This window comes from Ictidomys tridecemlineatus, chromosome 7, assembly GCF_052094955.1.
Source record: "Ictidomys tridecemlineatus isolate mIctTri1 chromosome 7, mIctTri1.hap1, whole genome shotgun sequence".
Taxonomy (NCBI): Eukaryota; Metazoa; Chordata; class Mammalia; order Rodentia; family Sciuridae; genus Ictidomys; species Ictidomys tridecemlineatus.
In genome coordinates, this window is record NC_135483.1 from 165,576,506 (window position 1) to 165,593,882 (window position 17,377).

The following is a 17,377-nucleotide window of genomic DNA, read 5'->3' on the forward strand; positions in this document are numbered from 1 at the left end:
TAATGCACCTGGCATTTAATTATGTCTAAAACATGGGTTTCCACATAGGCAGGACTAAGAATGTTCCCTCAGATCCATCGGCTCTCCTGCCAGGGCAGCATTTCAGCAACTAAGGCCCAGATGTAGGCAGAGAAAGTAGGCAGAGTTTCCATGGTTAACTTCTTAGAAGTTTTTTATTTTCCTGGACCTCAAGACCATGATATCTACAAGGTTTTGTTGCCTGTATTTAAAGCCCTCCATTCTCAAATTTCCTTTCTCTTTATATAGTCCGCAATAGTTCCCCTCTGTAGTATATTCTCAGTGTACAATGCAAAGGCTCATCCATGGGCTTTTCTCACTTTTAGTTTATGATGAACTAGCACAAAGTTTTTCTGCTGGAAGATATAGAAATTTAGAATCAGCATTAATTTCACACATATTTAACTCTATTTTACAGATGAGGAAACAGAGAAGCAGAGAGGTTAAATGACTTGGACAAGTTATCCAATGGCACGGACAAGACTGAGAGGAACTAGAACCCAAATATCTTTGACTCCTAAACCAGTGCTCTTAGACCCATATCCCAGAAACCTTTCAGAAATGGTGTGCTGAAAGAGAGAAAGGAGGTGCCCATTTTTCATAAATAATGTTCATCAATTTTTACATTATTTGCAAACCAGGGCAAACTGTAAGAGATACTAAATAAAGGAGGGTAAATGGACCCTGTAATTTTAAGTGAGCAAATTGGTTTTCCTTTTTGACGGTTCTCTAAACTTCCTTTAATAGTTAACATGATTTATCTCCCAAAATCTCATGTGTGAGACAATGCAAGAAAGTTTAGAGTGAAATGATTGGGTTAAGAGAGCTTGGGTTAACCAGTGCATTGATTCACTTAATAGATTAACTGGGAGATAACTGTAGGCAGGTAGGGTATGGCTGGTGGGGGTAGGTTACTGAAGATGTGCCTTTGGGGTATATATTTTGTCCGTGGTGAGAGGAGCTCCTCTCTCTGCTTGCTGATTGCCATGTCCTGAGTTACTTTCCTTCTCCACACCCTTCTGCCATGATGCTCTGCCTCTTCTCAGGCAGAGATAAAGGAATGCAGTTGGCCATCTGTGAACTAAGGCCTCTAAAACTGTGACCCCAAATAAACTTGTCCTCCTCTAAAATTGTTCTTGTCAGGTCTTTTGATTATAGTGGCAAAAAAAAAAAAACTGACTAAAACACCTCTCATGATGGAAACATGAGCAGTAGCAGCTTAAGTGATAAAACACTTAGAAGCACAGAAAACACATCTCATTCTATCTACCTTTCTTGACTATGTCAGGTTAGTCTTGGGATGTTAAACCTGCCATGTTAATTCAACTTAACCAATTTGGGGACATTCTCTTTCAAAAAGGAGAAATCAGGTCTTCCCAGTTTCTCACAATAAGAAGTTTGCAGCATGATCCAATCCCGTCTTTTTCTCTTTCTGGGTCCCTACCTGGGCTACAGTGAAGGTGTGGAAGTCCCAATCAAAGAAATGATCTCAGTGCCCCTCTTCTACTCCCCTTGCCTTCTCAGCAGCCCCTAGCAGAATCTCAGTCTTTCTTGGCTGGAAGCTGAGATCTGAGGAGGTGCCCAGTGGGTGAGGATGGGGGAGGGGCCCAAGTTACCCAGGAAGATTGCTGGTGACCAGCAAGGACTTTGGGGTGAATCCTGTGAGGTAAGGATGTGGTCACCCGTCACCAGATTCTTATCTGGTCTGTGCTTGGTACCTGCTTCTTCTTGGCTTTGGTCATGGTTAATCTCCTGAGTCAAGGTACTTTGGCGCTTTTCGGTATCTCTATGAGGAAGTTGGAGCCTTGGGCATGGATATTTGGCCTTTAGCTTTTTCTCCTCATCTTTCTCTTGTGTCCCCAGCACTGTGTTTTCATCACAGAACCACAGGTGGACAAAGCCCCATTGCCTAGGGGTACAGATTTCTCATCTCGGCTCTGTTGGTGTCTTTTCCAGGTTTGCCTTCATTATTATGTGTGAGGATGGCCTTAGGCTTGAGCCTAAGCAACTTCATTTTTAAAACTCCAGTTTGAAACCTGCAGTCTCACCAGGCATGCCTAACGGAGCCCTCCTCTCCCATATGGCCCTCAGACACAAACAAGTCTCTTACCCCGACCCTGGGAAACTCAGAGTGAAGCCTCTGGGAGGCTGTCCTCACAGATCAGGGTGGGGATCACCAGACTAGATGTTTTAACCCTAGGGTAAATGATGTCCCTGAGAAATCCAGTAGCAGCTGATAAGGATTGAAAGGGAGGTCAAAAGCCCCCAAATGTAGTATAAATAATAGAGCAAACAAATAGACATTCAGCTAGCCGATACTGATGCACACAAGCTGAAGAGCCTAATGAGGACTTGGATTGACATCCCAACTCTTCTCATCTGCCTGACCCTCTGTATCTTCCTCAACACTCTCAGACTCTGGTGAGAGCCGCAACTTCTCCTTAGGTCTACCTCCTCAACCGGCCTGTCAGGTTCACCCCAGGAGAAGCCTGTCTTGGTTCCTGATCTGATCACTGTGGTCTAAGTGAGTGTACATCTATCTGCCAGATTAGAGCCTAAGGCTTGAGACTTTTGATCTGACACTTGAATTTAGCACGCAGAGGGAATGTCTGTCATGAGCCTATCATGATTAAGTGTGTTTGCAGTGCTTAGAAATAATGTATCTAGAATTGTTTGCTGTGAATTAATTAATCTAGGATTATTTGCAGGGCTTAGAATTAATTAATCTAGAATTGTTTACTGTGAATTGATTATGTCTATTGCAGTGCCTCGAATTAGGGATTGTCATTCCCTTGATAAGGAATCCTATAGAGTGAAATTATTTGAGTGAACAAAGCATTGAAAGGGGCAGAAGCTTGTGGACATTCTTTATTTCTCCGCTTTGACTGCATAAGTCGCAACTTTTGCCCATTGTGACAGCATGTTAGTAACTCTAGTCATCTCCAGTCTTACTTAATCCTCATTGCTTCTCCTCACTGGTCTCCTCCACAGGGTTCTTTTCTTGTATCTGGGATATGGCAAGGCCTGGATCTTGAGTTCAGGGGACACAGGAAGTCAACCTGAGAAGGGAAGGGGGAGGGGAAACAGGGACAAGCTGTGATGTCTGTGGCTTCAGCCCCTGACACTGTGGGATTCTTGCAGTTTTGTGGTAGGAGTTGAAATTGAGAAGTGTGAGTCATCCATGCTCTTTTTTTTTTTTTATAAATTGTGTGTGTGTGTGTGTGTGTGTGTGTGTGTGTGTGTGTGTGTATGTGTTTGTGTCTGTGTGGTGCTGGGGATTGAACCCAGGGTCTTGTGCATGTGAAGCAAGTACTCTACCAACTCAGCTATATCCCCAGCCCATAAAAATGGTTTTGGCCATACTAACTTACATGTTCTTACATTTCCATATAATATTTAGGTTCGGTTTGCCAATTTACACAGAAAGGGCTCCTGAGATTTTGAAGGTAATCAATTTGAGGTGTATGGCCACCTTAATGGAACTCCTCTTTTGCATACATTGCTATTAGTGACATTTCTTATTGTCTTATTGTAGCTTTTAACAGATATGGCTAAGTTATATGCTGCCCTTTTGAAAAAAATTATAAAATAAAATATTAAAGCTGATTTGTCCTTATGTTTTGTTCTAGAAACAACAAACTAATCTGGAAGACTTTTCTGCTTTATCTTTTTCTTTTTTTTTAAGCAACATGAAAAATATTGTACTCAAATGTAACCACTTCCTCCTAGTTGCTTAGCCAATCCACTGCCAGGAAATATTGTCTCTTATGAAACTTCAAGGTTTTGTCACTTTTGAATCACCTAGCTTCTAGTGTCCTTTAGTCCAATAGTGGCCACAAGATGGATCACATTTAACCTGTCAAGCTACAGCCTCTTTTCAGTTCATTTGGAAATTTCTGCAGGTGTGACACAGAACATGGTGTTGGGTTCTTTGTCTTGTGAACTTGAAGAATGAAATCCATGGACAGAAGGTCAGAGTAAAGTAACAGGATTTATTAGACTAGTAGAAAGAAAACAGAGCTCCCAAAGAGGGAGGGATCCCAAGGAGATGAGGGATGCTCACAAATGGCTATTGTTTAGAGGTTTGTATGGATAGATAGGTGTTTTGTTGTTGTTGTTGGTGGTGGTGGTGGTTTTTTTTTTATACTGTGGATTTAACTCAGAAGCACTTAACCACTAAGCTACATTCCTGGCCCTCTTTATTATTATTATTATTTTTTATTTTTGATACAGGGTCTCACTAAGTTGCTTATAGCCTTGCTAACTTTCTCAGGGCCTCACTATGTTTCTTGGGGCCTTGCTAAATTGCCGACACTAGCCTTGAACTTGAATTCCTCCTGGCTCAGGCTCCCAAATTGCTGGGATTACAGGTGTACAACACTGCACCTGGCAAGTAATAGCGCCGGTTATCAGGGACAAGTTCTGCTCCCTCACATGTTGAAGTATAACATTAGAGAAGCACACCGAGGCAAGCATATAAAGCAGGATTTATTTAAAAAGGGGTAACATAGACTTCTCCTGGAGGAAGAAGAGGGCATAACTGGTATCCTGGTATCCCAGAAGTGAGGTGTTCTGCCCTTTTTTAAATATGTTTTAGGCTTTCTTTGCTCTCCTGCCTTCTTCCCCTTATTTTTCTCCTTCTTGCAAATGTGACTAGGCCCAGGAATGCTTAGTGGGATGGGCAAAAGGTGGGAAACAGGAGGGCCGAAGGGGGAAGGGCAGGATGGTGTAGCCCAGAACACATTAATTAACAACTTTATAGTTCCCTGTAGGGGCAGGGGCAGGTTCTTGTTAAGGATGGAGGAAGGGCTCTGAAAGAATTAACATTTCAGGGCTGGGGATATAGCTCAGTTGGTAGAATGCTTTCCTCACATGCACAAAGCCCTAGGTTCAATCCCCAGAACCACAAAAGAATTAACATGTCAATCACTCAGGGGACAGTCTCCAACTTCCCCAGAGTTACTTAAAATTGGCCTGACTCAATCTGACCTGATGTGATTTACCTATCTATACTGACTGCCTGTCTAATTCTGGCTTCACAAGGATGGATGGGTTTAAGGAAGTCAGTCCCCTGACCAATAAGGCACTCAGTGTTCATGAGGTATCCATGGAGGCTTTAGTCCAATCAAAATATTGATCATGCATTTTTCCTTCTATGGAGAGGCTGTGGACTTCAGGTCACCTGTGTCCTGAATTCCTATGGACTCCTGATTTTAAAAACAGTCTTTATGTAAGTTTCTCAGCAAAAAAAATCAGCAGCTGCTGTTTGTGCTATGCTGCCCAAGAAGTTACCCAGCCTCATCGCTTGCTCCTGATGCCTAGGCGGGAGATATATTTAATTTAGGCCTGGAAGGAAGATAATTTAACAGAAACTTCGAAACTTAATCTCACTTAACTCCCATATGCCATCTAAGGCTGGTTCTGGGAAGGTCTCTGAGTGAGTGGGTAAAGGTATAGCATGACATGGTGGAGGAGGTAGTCTTGGAAGTTGGAAGGTGTCAAATCAAAAGCACCTGCTACCCCAGGCCCTTTTGAGGACTCTCAAGAACTGGGATGGACCTTCAGCACACTGAGCTATTCTCTAGCTGGAGCACCCACCCCCTCTATCCTGGTGTCAATCCTTCATTCATATATAAAGTCTCTGAGGTTGGGGAACTTGGACCAGAGCTTGGAGGTAAAGGAAAACCCAATCAGGTCTACTATTTCTGCTTCCCAAAGCGGAACTAAAGAGAAACAGGCGTTTCCCCTTAGTCACCAGAGCAGTAGCTGACACCCATCACCATGAAAGGATATAAAGGTTTTGACTGTCCTTCAGGCAGAGGTTGAGAATTGTTCATGTTACTGTCAGCTCAGCAGCGTGCCCCAGGGGGTTTTGTTCTAAAGGGGAGAAGTTTGATACCCACGGGGCCTGCTATCTCCCCTTGGTAAATTGGCGACTACTAGGATTACTAAGAGAAAAGCTTAAGTTTTACCTTCCTTCCTTCCAGGCCTAAATCAAATACCTCTCCCTCCTAGGCATCCTTGTTTAGACTTGTCCCAGACTCCTTTGGGCCTGTGTGACACTGAGGGGAAGCCCCATTTTTAGCACCACCACACCCTGCCCACTTCTTACAGATCCTGTGTGGTGACATAGGGAGTGACAGCCAGCAGTAGCCTAAGGATCAAGAATATAAGATTTGGAGTCAGAAAGACCTGGGTTTGGGCCTGAATTAACAGCTCTTCCCAGTTTTGGGATGGTGGCAAGAGAGTTGGCCTTTCTGAATCTCTGTCTCCTCATTTATTGAATGTAGATAATAAGCTAACAAAAGAAGAAAGTGGCTAATAAAAGTTTATTAGAGATGGGATAAAAAAGTGGTAGTGTCATAGTTATCAAGGAAGGCCAGCACTGTATAATATTCCCTTTTGCTTTCCAATGGAATTCCATGCTTTAGATTTAGGAAATGCTTGCTAAAATAGTTAATATTATTGAATAAAGCTGAAAGAGTTAATGTGAGAAAGAAATGATAGTTTTATAAAATTGCCTCCCCCCCAAATGGCCTAAGGAACAAAATATTTCTAATCAAATCAGAGGACTAAGATTTAGGGTTTATCTGTCTTTATCTTTTAAAAAAAAGATTAGGGTAAGCCAGGTGTGGTGGAAAATGCCTCTAATCCCAGCAACTCAGGAGGCTAAGGCAGGAGAATCTCAAGTATGAGGTCAGCCTCAGCAACATAGGAGACACTGTCTCAAAATTTAAAAATAATAAAAAGGGCTGGGGATATACCCCTGAGTTCACTCCCCAGTACCCCCCACCAAGTGGTAAAATACACATAACATAAAATTTCTCATTTAAATAATTTTAAATGTACAATTCAGTGGCATTATCAACTATCACTACAGTACTTGTCTTTGTCAAATACTGAAACTCTCTGGGTGAGGTCTAGAGTATGGAACGGCACTTTAGCACATTTGCTGGAAAAAGCATCTTACATCTTGCTTTTTTCCAGAGATAAACATCTTCCTAAGCTTCTGTACCTCTTTCTATAGTTCTGCACATTTGAATTAATTTCAGTGTATGGTCAAACGTGCCCATTTAAATATTGCTTTCTGGCTCACTGCGTGACCTTGGGCAAATTACTTTACCTTTCTGTGCCTTAATCTTCACGTTTTTAAAGCAGAGGCCATAGTAATAGTTTTAATCTTAGAGTGTTGTTGGGATGATTAATTAAGTAAATATTTGTCAATACTCTATGAGTGGCACATGATAGGTATAATGCAAATATTTCCTATTATTTTATTATGAGAAATACTGTCTTCAAAATCTCTTTTTCCTGTTGGATCGAAAACGTTGAGAATGCAGATACTATCAGTGTCATTTACTATTAATTAATTCACTTGCAAGAAACTCCAAATAGGTTTATAGTCTCCCGTTTTCACTTTTTTTTTTTTTTGGTCTTTTAAAATATTTCATTTATTTAAAATATTTCATTTACTTAAATTTTTTATTTTTTTGCACATGGACATACTCAAGGAAAGATTAAGATAACTACTGTTTCAAGAGCTTTCTGGTTTTATTTTAAAGGAGAAGTGAGTTTGGGAAGGAGATGGGTAGGGAAATGGACTTGTTCCCTTTTGGGAGGATTGTGATCTAAAGGAATGGCTGGAGTACCTCCTGGATCCCAGAGCCATTTGCCTTTTCCCACTTGGGGAATTCCTGAGCTCTATGATGAGTAACCAAGTGTACATTGGCCTTTAGGAGGTGCTATTAGTCAAGATTATTTTAGTTTGGGACAGGGAGAGAAAAAACCTAGGAGCAATGACAAAAGCAGGAAGTTAAGAGTCACCGTTCTCCACACCAATTGCGACAGCACGTTTTGGGTTCTCTGTTGCTACACAAATGGACCTCAGAGCGCATAAAGGATTCAAGGTTCTTTGAAACTTCATTTTAAGGAATTCTTCAGAGAACCTTTTCCTTCCAGAGGCTTGGTGGAACTTAGAGCGGAAGATATGTGAGTAACCCCCACCACCACCCCGCTTCCAGGTTCAGGCTTGACCTTCTCCTTTGTTCAGGCCATAGAAATTTGCAAAAATCCTTATTGTCAGCAACGACATTATTTCTGCCTCGATGTCTTTGCTGTACCAGGGGGAAAATGAAAGTTAGTTGAAAACCAGGAAGTCTTCAACATAGCCTGTTACCGGCAGATGTACCCTAGTCCAGACAGGTTTGTCAGACTCACTGAGGCGAGGGGTCAGAATCTTAGGAAAACACAAGGCAGATGATGTGGAAGACCCCAAAAGGTTCTCTAAGCAACCAGTTGGTGGACCTCAGGACGACCAGAAGCACAGACACCAACTCATGTTTCATTAAAATAGAAAAGCTTTTCTTTTTCTTTTATCTTTTTCTTCTCCTTCTTCTTCTCTTTTGAGGTAGGGCTGTGCCATGTTGCTAAGACAAGTAGTTGAGACAACAGGCACACACCACAATGCCATCTATTTTCTTTTTCTTTTTTTTTTCTGACAACAAAAGTAATATCTATTCAAATTAAAGAAACTCAGATGGAAGCCCAGAAGAAAATTTATAATATCTAAGTTTTATCACCTTGATATAAACACTCTTTGTTATTGAAATTTTTTTCCTACCTTTAGAAAGTATTTTCCTGTTTCTAAAATAGCTGAAATCCTGCAAAATGAATTCATACCTCAGTATATTATAGAATGAATAAGATTCTAGTGAAGATCTTTATCAATGCGTTTCTCCTTTGAGTAGAATGAAATTCAGTGTAGAGAATCCTAGAGTTTATAAATAGATCAGGTAGATAAGTACTTTTTTTTTGTAACTCCCAACACTAATTTGAGCACTTCTTATTAAAAAAAACAAAAACAAAAAAACAACCCCACCTGTTTCTTCTCGGTAGATGGGAAGAAACGGGTGATGGCTTCCTTGTTGTGAGATAAAGGCTGGTTAGCGTTAGCAACCTGTAGTTAAGGATTCTGTCCCTCAGGGTACCTGATTGTCTTAGGTTGTTCTTTCTGAAATGTTCACCAAGCCAAGATTGCTTTGTTTCTTCAACTTAAAAAGTAGATTTAAGTGTCGTTTCTGCCAATTGGGAAGCTTACAAGTTCCAACCAGGTTACCGGGCCTGAGAAATTGTGCTGTATCTTCCCCACTCTTAACTCTCTCCCGCTGGAGAAAACAGAGTAAATGGAGTTCCAATAAAACTCCCTCCAAATCTCCTAGAAAGTAACTTATAAATGTTGGAGTAGAGTTTTCTGTTTTTTTTTTTTTTCCCCTGTGGTGCTGGGGATTGAACCTAGATGCTCACACATGTTACACAAATGGTCTACCCCTGAGCTACATCCAGTACTTTTTTATTTTTTATTTTGTGCCAAGGATCTAACTTGTGATCCTACACAATTAGCCTCCCGCTTAACTTGTGATCCTACACAATTAGCCTCCTGCGTCACTGGGATTACAGGTGTGCATCCATACGGCAGGCTGGGCTGTGGGGTTTTGAAGTAGCCCAGCATAATTTTAATTTTTGGCACCTCCAAGAATTCTAATGCCCCAAACAGAAGAGGCTGGAAATCATAGCGAGCCTGGCAAACGCCCAGAACAAAGCAGGCCAGAATTGAGGGCGGATCCAGAACCCAGCGTGCCCCGTGTCTCACTCAGTTCTGAGTCCTCCTTCCCCATTTTCTTTTTCAGGATGGCCACATCTCAAGATCAAAGTCTGGATTCCAGTTCAGATGAAACCTGTCAATTGAGATTTCGAGAGAAGCTTCTAGCTATCGATTTGGAACTGAAGGTTCAAGATGTAGAAAGCCTAAAGTTTCTCTGCAGAGGTTTCATCCCCCAGAATAAGATGGATAAGTGCAGCTCTGCCTTGCAACTTTTTGATTATCTCACGACAGGGGAGATGATAAGTGTAAAAGACACCTTCTTCCTGGCAGAACTCCTCTATACCATCAAGCAGAATTATCTGCTGCGGCACCTAGACTACACCAAACAGCAGGTGGAATGTTTTCTTCCCATCCGAGGGAAGCTGTCTCCATTCAGGTGAGGAGGTGTCTGAGAAAGACTGGAGGGTTTTTCTGTGGAGGGTGCATTCTGGCCTTTGCGCTTTGAAAGAAAGCTGGAATTAAGATCTTTCTCTTCTCTACCCCCTAAAAGGATAAACCAGGAGATTCTATTTGGGGAGACTTCTCAGTTTCAGATGGTTGGGAGATTTATGAAGTTTCCAGACCCAGCCCTGGGCTTGAACATGGCTTTCCTTTGTTGAGCTGCTCACTATCCATGAAGCCACACCAGGTGGCGAGTCCTGAGCTTTTCTGGGTTCCCAGACTCTGTGTGGGCAGGAAGCTCTTCCTCCTGGGATGCTCCTTATATTCAAGGATCTTAAACAAAGAAATAATGAATGCTTGGAGTCAAATAAGCAAAATGAAAAAGGAAATATATCTCTGGGGGACATCACATATGTCATGTCTGGTTATAGATTTTTATACGTTTTTTTGGCAGAAACCCAGAAAGATAAAATATCATACAGACATTTTGCCAAGAAGGTAAAATACCAGCATGGGGCCCACCATGGCCACACCTTTGACAACAGTGTTTTAAACTATCTATAGATATTGTAGCATCCACTTAGGAGAACCTGAGGAGAAGCCACCTTCAAAGGATGTTTTGTGGAGATTACAGCCCTTTAGGCCTTGGCCTTGAAGCTGATCCCAGTGGAGGGTTGATGAATTCCAGAACTCCATGCTGCCCTCTGCCAGCTAAACATCTGAGGGATGCTTCTGGCATCTGTTAGTGTGTGAATGTGCCTTTTTAAATATGTAGTGGGCTGTATATTGGCCAACATCAGGTCCTCTCTAACAAGGGCCTGTAAATGAAGCCTGAATTTCTAGAATGGAGTCAGATGGGAAAGCATGCTGAATCTGGGTTTATACTTTCCTAGTACGGAAACAGCACTGCACCAGGAATCAGCCAGCCTGCCTCTACTTCTCACTGTGTTATCTTAATTTAAATAGGTCACTTAGAGGCTCAGAGTTTTTGTTTTTGAATGTATCAAAGGAGAGTCATAATTGTCCACTCCCAGTGTTGATCATTCAAATGACAGGTAACATTTGTGAAAGCCCTGGATTTACCATGGTATCCTCTGCAAGTGTAAGGCTTCATTTGTCCTTTTGGATGTGTTTCGTAGAAAACTACTCTTTGAACTGTCAGAAGGCATTGACGAAGAGAATTTGAAAGCAATCATCTTTCTGCTGGCAGATAAGATTCCCAAAGGCTTGACGGTGAGTGAATCCTACAGCTGGGGATTTAGGCAAGCACTACTTTCACCCATGATTGACACAGGAAGATTCTTCTTTTGAAAAAGGGAGGCAGTACCATATGTGGTTAGGAACATTGACTTTGGTCCATGGATCATTGTTAGGAACACTGTCTTTGGCATTGGATGGGCCTGGATTCTAGTCCTGATTTTGCTACTAACCCTTTGTTGTAGCCAAGTGATTGAACATTTCTGACTTTGTATTTCCTTATATGTCAAATTGAATCTAATCTTACCACTTCCTTCTAGTACTGAGGAATTAGATGAAATAATGTGCAAAAAGCACTAGCAGAAGTGTTTGGCATTTTAACTGTGCAATAAATACTATTTTTGACAGTCATGTGTTTTATGGTATAAAAGTCATTTGGAGCACAAGAAGGGAATGAAGAGGTGGTAAGCAATAGCAGAGCGGGAGTTCTGTGTTCATCACCTACTTCAGGTGAGGGTTTTGAGGGAGCCTAGGTACGGTTTTTGTGAAGATCAAGTGAAACAAATGTTTGATAATGTTTTGTAAAGGGCTGCACAGGTGTGTTGAATTACTAGGAATGGTTTTAAGATTAACAGAATTGTTTTCTCTGTATTGGTCATATTTAAAGGCAGCACAATTGTTGTATGTGTATCTCCCAAGCCTCAAATTAAATTTTAAAATTTTGACTTGAGGGCTGGGATTGTGGCTCAGAACACAGGTAGAGCACTCGCCTAGCACATGCAAGGCCCTGGGTTCGATCCTCAGCACCACATAAAAATAAATAAAATAAAGGTATTGTGTCCAGCTACAACTAAAAAAGTAAATGTTAAAAATTTTTTGACTTGAATAACTTATGACAAACAAGTTAGCTAGTTTGAGAAGGGGAGATTTTCAAATTTTACCCTATAACATTGTATTATTTGTTGTTGTTTTTATTAGACTTGAAGTTATGTAAGTACATAAGAATATAACAGTATTCAGTAGGACAAAAGAATACTTGTAACATGGGTAGAAGTATTGAAACGCAGTCATGAAGTGAACAGTCATGGATCCACCATCCAGATTCCAAATGGAAGCATCAACCTGGGTCAACTCATGTTATTGAGAAATAACATGAGAAAGTCACTGGGGAGTGGGAAGCAGTTTTATGTGATGGGTCAAATGAGTACTACGTAATTCATTAGACAAATTTCCTGGAATCATGTCTGAGACTGAACGGGTTCAGTCTCTTCTGACCATAACCTTTGAGTCATTTTCAGCCTTTTGAATTCTTCTGTTGGTCACTCTCTACTCTCCCTTTTGTGTTTCTTGCTTCCAAGGATTGGCTGTGCGTGCCTTAAGGGTGGGGACTGAGTCTAATTCATATTTTAGCTCTGACTTGTGGAATCTGTTACAAAATGGGGTAATGACGACGCCATCCTCTATCTTCTCTTTCTGTTTGAGAAAGCTACCTGAACCCTTTTATAGAATTTTTGTAGTGCTGGGGATCAAACCCAGGACCTTGCATATGCTAGGCGAGTGCTGTCCTACTGAGCTACATGTCCAGTCCCTGAGCCTTTTCCTTTTATGAGATTTTTGCAGTAATAACTAGGAGAGGTAACAGGAGAAACTAAAGAACTGGGAAGGTGATGTGCAAAGATATAACATTTTCATAGTTGTTGCTCTTGTCAGAATCTACTAGTTTTCTCCCTTAGATGGTCCTTGAAGTCCTGTGTTTTTCATCTTATACGTTTCTGGTTTTGTTTTTTACACATTTTTTCTTTTGCCTTTTTATGGTAAAAAAAAACAAAAACAACCAAACAACCAACAGAACACAGGTATAGAAAATGACACAAAACATACAGAGTAATGCACTATTATAAGGCTAATACCCTTGAAACCACCACCTAGGTCAAGAAACCGCATTTTGCATTTTAGCAAAATCATATTGTACAATGTGTCATCTGAACTTGCTGTATGTGCTCCTGATCTGGGTGCTTTCAAAATAAGTGAATAGACAAGAACTTAAAAAAAGAAATGCAGGGAAAAAAATATTAAAAATTCCCATCTACTCTGGAAATTGCTCCATTTGCCCTGTCCCAGTCAGGTTCCTTCTTGGCCCTTAGAGGTAACCACTGTCCTGACTTTTTAGAACTGCATTGTTATGTTTCTTGATGACTTTTTCACTTAACTGGGAGTCCCTACATCTCTTGTTTAGTCTTCTTCGGTTTTTCTTCTTTCAAGAGTTTTTGAATCTGTAGGTTAAGTTCCATTCCCCCAGTTGCTTTCTTTTCTTTCTTTTCTCTTTTTTCCCCTCCAGTACCTGGGTTTGAACCCAGGACCTTGCCCATGCCAGGCAAGTGCCCCGACCAGGAGCTGTATGGCCCTCCCCTCCTCTCTTTATTTTTCTCAGCCCTTTCCTGTTGAAGAGCCCTAGGGCAGTGTCTGAGCTTTTCTGATGCTGCTCTCCTGGTGTAGGTCAGCTTGCTCCTCTGTCCTCTGCATTTCTCACAACCTGGCAGCTGCATTCTGAGGCTCCATCAGACTTTTGGAAAGACTGTAGGTGGTTTTATGATCTTTCATAGAAAACCATTTCTGGTTTTTTTTTCCTCTTTTAAATATATAGCAATTGTTGGGTTTCAACGGTTTTATAGATTGATTCTTTGGAGGTTGCAAAATAGAGATATTAAAATTCTATTATTTTGTTTTCTCCTCATCTATTACTTGGTTACCTAGTGACACAGTTTACATATAAATCTTTGATTATTTTTTTATTTGTGTAGTTTTCTAGATAATTAATAGGTTTCCTGAAGTTTTTGAAGATGGCCCATTATAAAAACATATATAAAGGTGAACTCGTGGATTTATGTATATTTGAGGTATTTCAATCCATTGCAATAATTATCCTTATTGAGGTTCAAATTGTTTCTCTTTTGATCACTGGGAGACTCTTTGAATTGGTTCTTCAGTCATAGTATTTAAAGACTTCTTTGTTATCTGGCAAAGATGTCCCAGGTTCACTTTGTAAACATTCTGCTCAGTCCTAGAATCCATCCCTTCTTTATATTATAAAGCAGTGTTTTCTTATAATGAGAAGTGTTATTTCAAGACTGCAAATTAGGTACTGGGGATATTCATTGATTCTGGGATGATAATTATTCCTAATTGTTTTTCCCAAAGGATAGAGCTAGGAAACTGTATGTGTGTGTGTGTGTGTGTGTGTGTGTGTGTGTGTGTGTGTGTGTGAGAGAGAGAGAGAGAGAGAGAGAGAGAGAGAGAGAGAGAGAACAATTTTTAAAATACAAAATATCTCATAACTTCCACTTATATTTTCAGTTCAAACTAATATCCATTAGATTTTTATTTAATCATTTCTATATTATACCTGCATCTCCTATTTTTCACACTGAGAATCCTGGTTCTTATTTCAAGGGGATGATAGAATTACAATGTTAGACAATCTTTGTTTTTGTTTTATTTCATATGACACATACCACAGTCTCAGAATATATATTCCTACCTCTTTTACCAATATGATTGTTCACATAGTTGGAAAATTATTTGCTCATGTTATATCCATCCTCTCCCTATGTCAGAGCATACAGCCATTCTATGCTATACTCCCCTTCCCCCTTTTAGTCCTAATTTAGACCTTGTTCTATAAACATTGTGTGTGTGTGTGTGTGTGTGTGTGTGTGTGTGTGTGTGTGTATGTGCACATAGAGAAGGGGGGGGTGAGCTCTTAGACAAATAAAAAAATCAAGCATTTGATTTCAGATAATTTTTATAAAGCACCAAGGTGTTCTCTGCTTCTGCCTAGTGTTTCAGTGCTCATGTTTGCAGTGATGCAACCTGACTGCCTGCTGAACTGATAGCATTTTTCTTTAAATGCTTAAATTCTCAACATTGGACATGCCTGCAGTTTAAAAAGCTCTCCCTGTGCTTCTAATAACATTCTCTCCCAACCTGGGACATCTTCCTACAATTTTTCCAGTGTCTGGATTTATAAATAAAATGAGACCTCTTTCATTATTCCAGCCCTCCCTCCGTCCTGGACAGAAGTCCTTGCAACCTGAGGTGGGGAGTGAGAGGTGGGGGAAAAAGCACTTGTTGAAGGAGTCCCTGCAATGCTCCACACTGCAGAGCTTTTACACCCAGAACAGCTGGGGAGAGTGTTCTTTCTCTTTTGGTTGCACAGATCCTAGATCACTGTTTGTGTTTTGAGTGTACACAGGATCATTTTTATGAGCAAGCCTTCCAAACATTCCTCCTCCTGCTAAATTAGCTTGTCAATCAACAAAAGCCCATGCTCAAGCAGCCAGATGATTTGTTTTTTCTTTTGATATGTTTTTCTCAGTCCAACATTAAGGAAGTCAAATTCTTCATGATATACTCGTGGCTGAGTCATGATTTGATAATTGGGGTTTGTCTCTCCTGGACTTTGCAATCAGGCCAGACTCTGAAGTATGTGGAGGACAATTTCTAAGTATCTCAGAGGAGTTTCTTACCAGGGATTAAAGAGGCTGCATTATCTACTATTGCAACTGCAAAAGAATTATCAAAGAAGAAATAACTTACTTATAGCCATTGGAGGAGGACCTGGATACCCCTCAACCAAAAGGAAAAGGTTCTAAATTCTTATGGCCTTTCCATGGGGACAAAACTGACTTTTTATTATTGTTGTTTCTTTGAGACAATGTCTTTCTGATGCCCAGGTTGGGTTCAAAGTCAGTCTTCCTGCCTCAGCCTCTCAAGGAGCTGGGATTACAGATGAGTACCACTGGGCTCAATCAAAAGGGTATATGACCTTGGGCTGGGGATGTGGCTCAAGCCGTAGCGCGCTCGCCTGGCATGCGTGCAGCCCAGGTTCGATCCTCAGCACCACATACAAACAAAGATGTTGTGCCCGCAGAAAACTAAAAAATAAATATTAAAAAATTCTCTCTCTCTCTCTTAAAAAAAGGGGGGGTATATGACCTCTATAGGGTATTCTGGGATTCCTCTTTGATAGCTCTCTTACACAATTAGGCAGTATAGTTGCCTGCACACTTCCTGTGAGACCTGAACAACTGTCTAGAACTGCATCCTCAGCACAGCTCTCAGCATAGATGGCTGATGTACAGGAAACTACACCCAAACCTATTGGCTCTTTAGTGAAGAATCAAAATAAAGAACTTTTGGAATGTCCTGCTAGTATTTGCCAGGGTGGTGTTTTTAAACCCATGTATGGGCTTCATTTTAATTGTGTGTTTTTGTGTGTGTGTTCTTATACAATATAAGATTTCCATCGTTGTTTTTGGGGATCATGTCTTAATTCCTTTTTTTTCCTCCTGGTAGGCTGCTGTCAAGACATGGAGTTTGGTTTCAAGGTTCCCAGAAAGCTCACCTGTGTATTATTTGCTGCGGGACATGGTGCAAGGGTGGTGGGGGAGTTCCTTCTGACCTTTGTGCCCGGCTGATTAACTCGGGAAGATTCTTCCTCCACACCTCTCTTCTACTTTGCTCCTTGACCAGCTGTATACTGTGGAGTGACACATCTTTGCCTTTCCGGTCATCCTGCTTCTGGAATTTCTCGAAAATTCATTTTTTTTTTTTAACCAGATGCAGACAGAAACCAATTAAGACTTTGAAACTCTGGCCTTTTGCCTGGATTGTGATTTGAGTGCCATGTTGGAACACATACACACACACACACACACACACACACACACACACACACGCGACTTTTATTAACCCTGTCTCTTTACATGTTGCTGCTATAGCTTCCTCTTTACCTTTACTGCTAACCTTCTTGAAAAAGTAGTCTACACATACTCTTCTCTCCACTAACTCAACTCTTAGGCATTTTCCAATGTATTCCAGAATGGCTTCCACCTGTATCGTGCCAATGAAACTTTTCTTGCTGAAACCACCAAGTACCTCCTAATAACCAATTTCCAGTTTGGTTGTATTTGCATGGCATATCCTTTTCCACCTTGTCAGTAGGGCCTTGTCATCCTTCATGCAATTCAAGCCTCGATGCCCATGTGCAACTTATATGGAGGCTGGTATGCGGGATGGATGAATGAGGAATAAATGAATATTGTCACCACTGGAAGACAT

At 40.9% G+C, this 17,377-nt stretch overlaps 1 protein-coding gene across 1 annotated transcript in view; it reads left to right on the forward strand.

Annotated features, from left to right (window-relative positions):
• Positions 1 to 17,377, forward strand: part of Casp10 (caspase 10) — a 68,859-nt gene that overhangs the window by 25,441 nt on the left and 26,041 nt on the right. Inside the window, 2 exon segments of the mRNA XM_078017846.1 lie at positions 9,705 to 10,055; positions 11,200 to 11,293. Of these exon segments, the coding sequence (XP_077873972.1) occupies positions 9,705 to 10,055; positions 11,200 to 11,293 (445 nt within the window).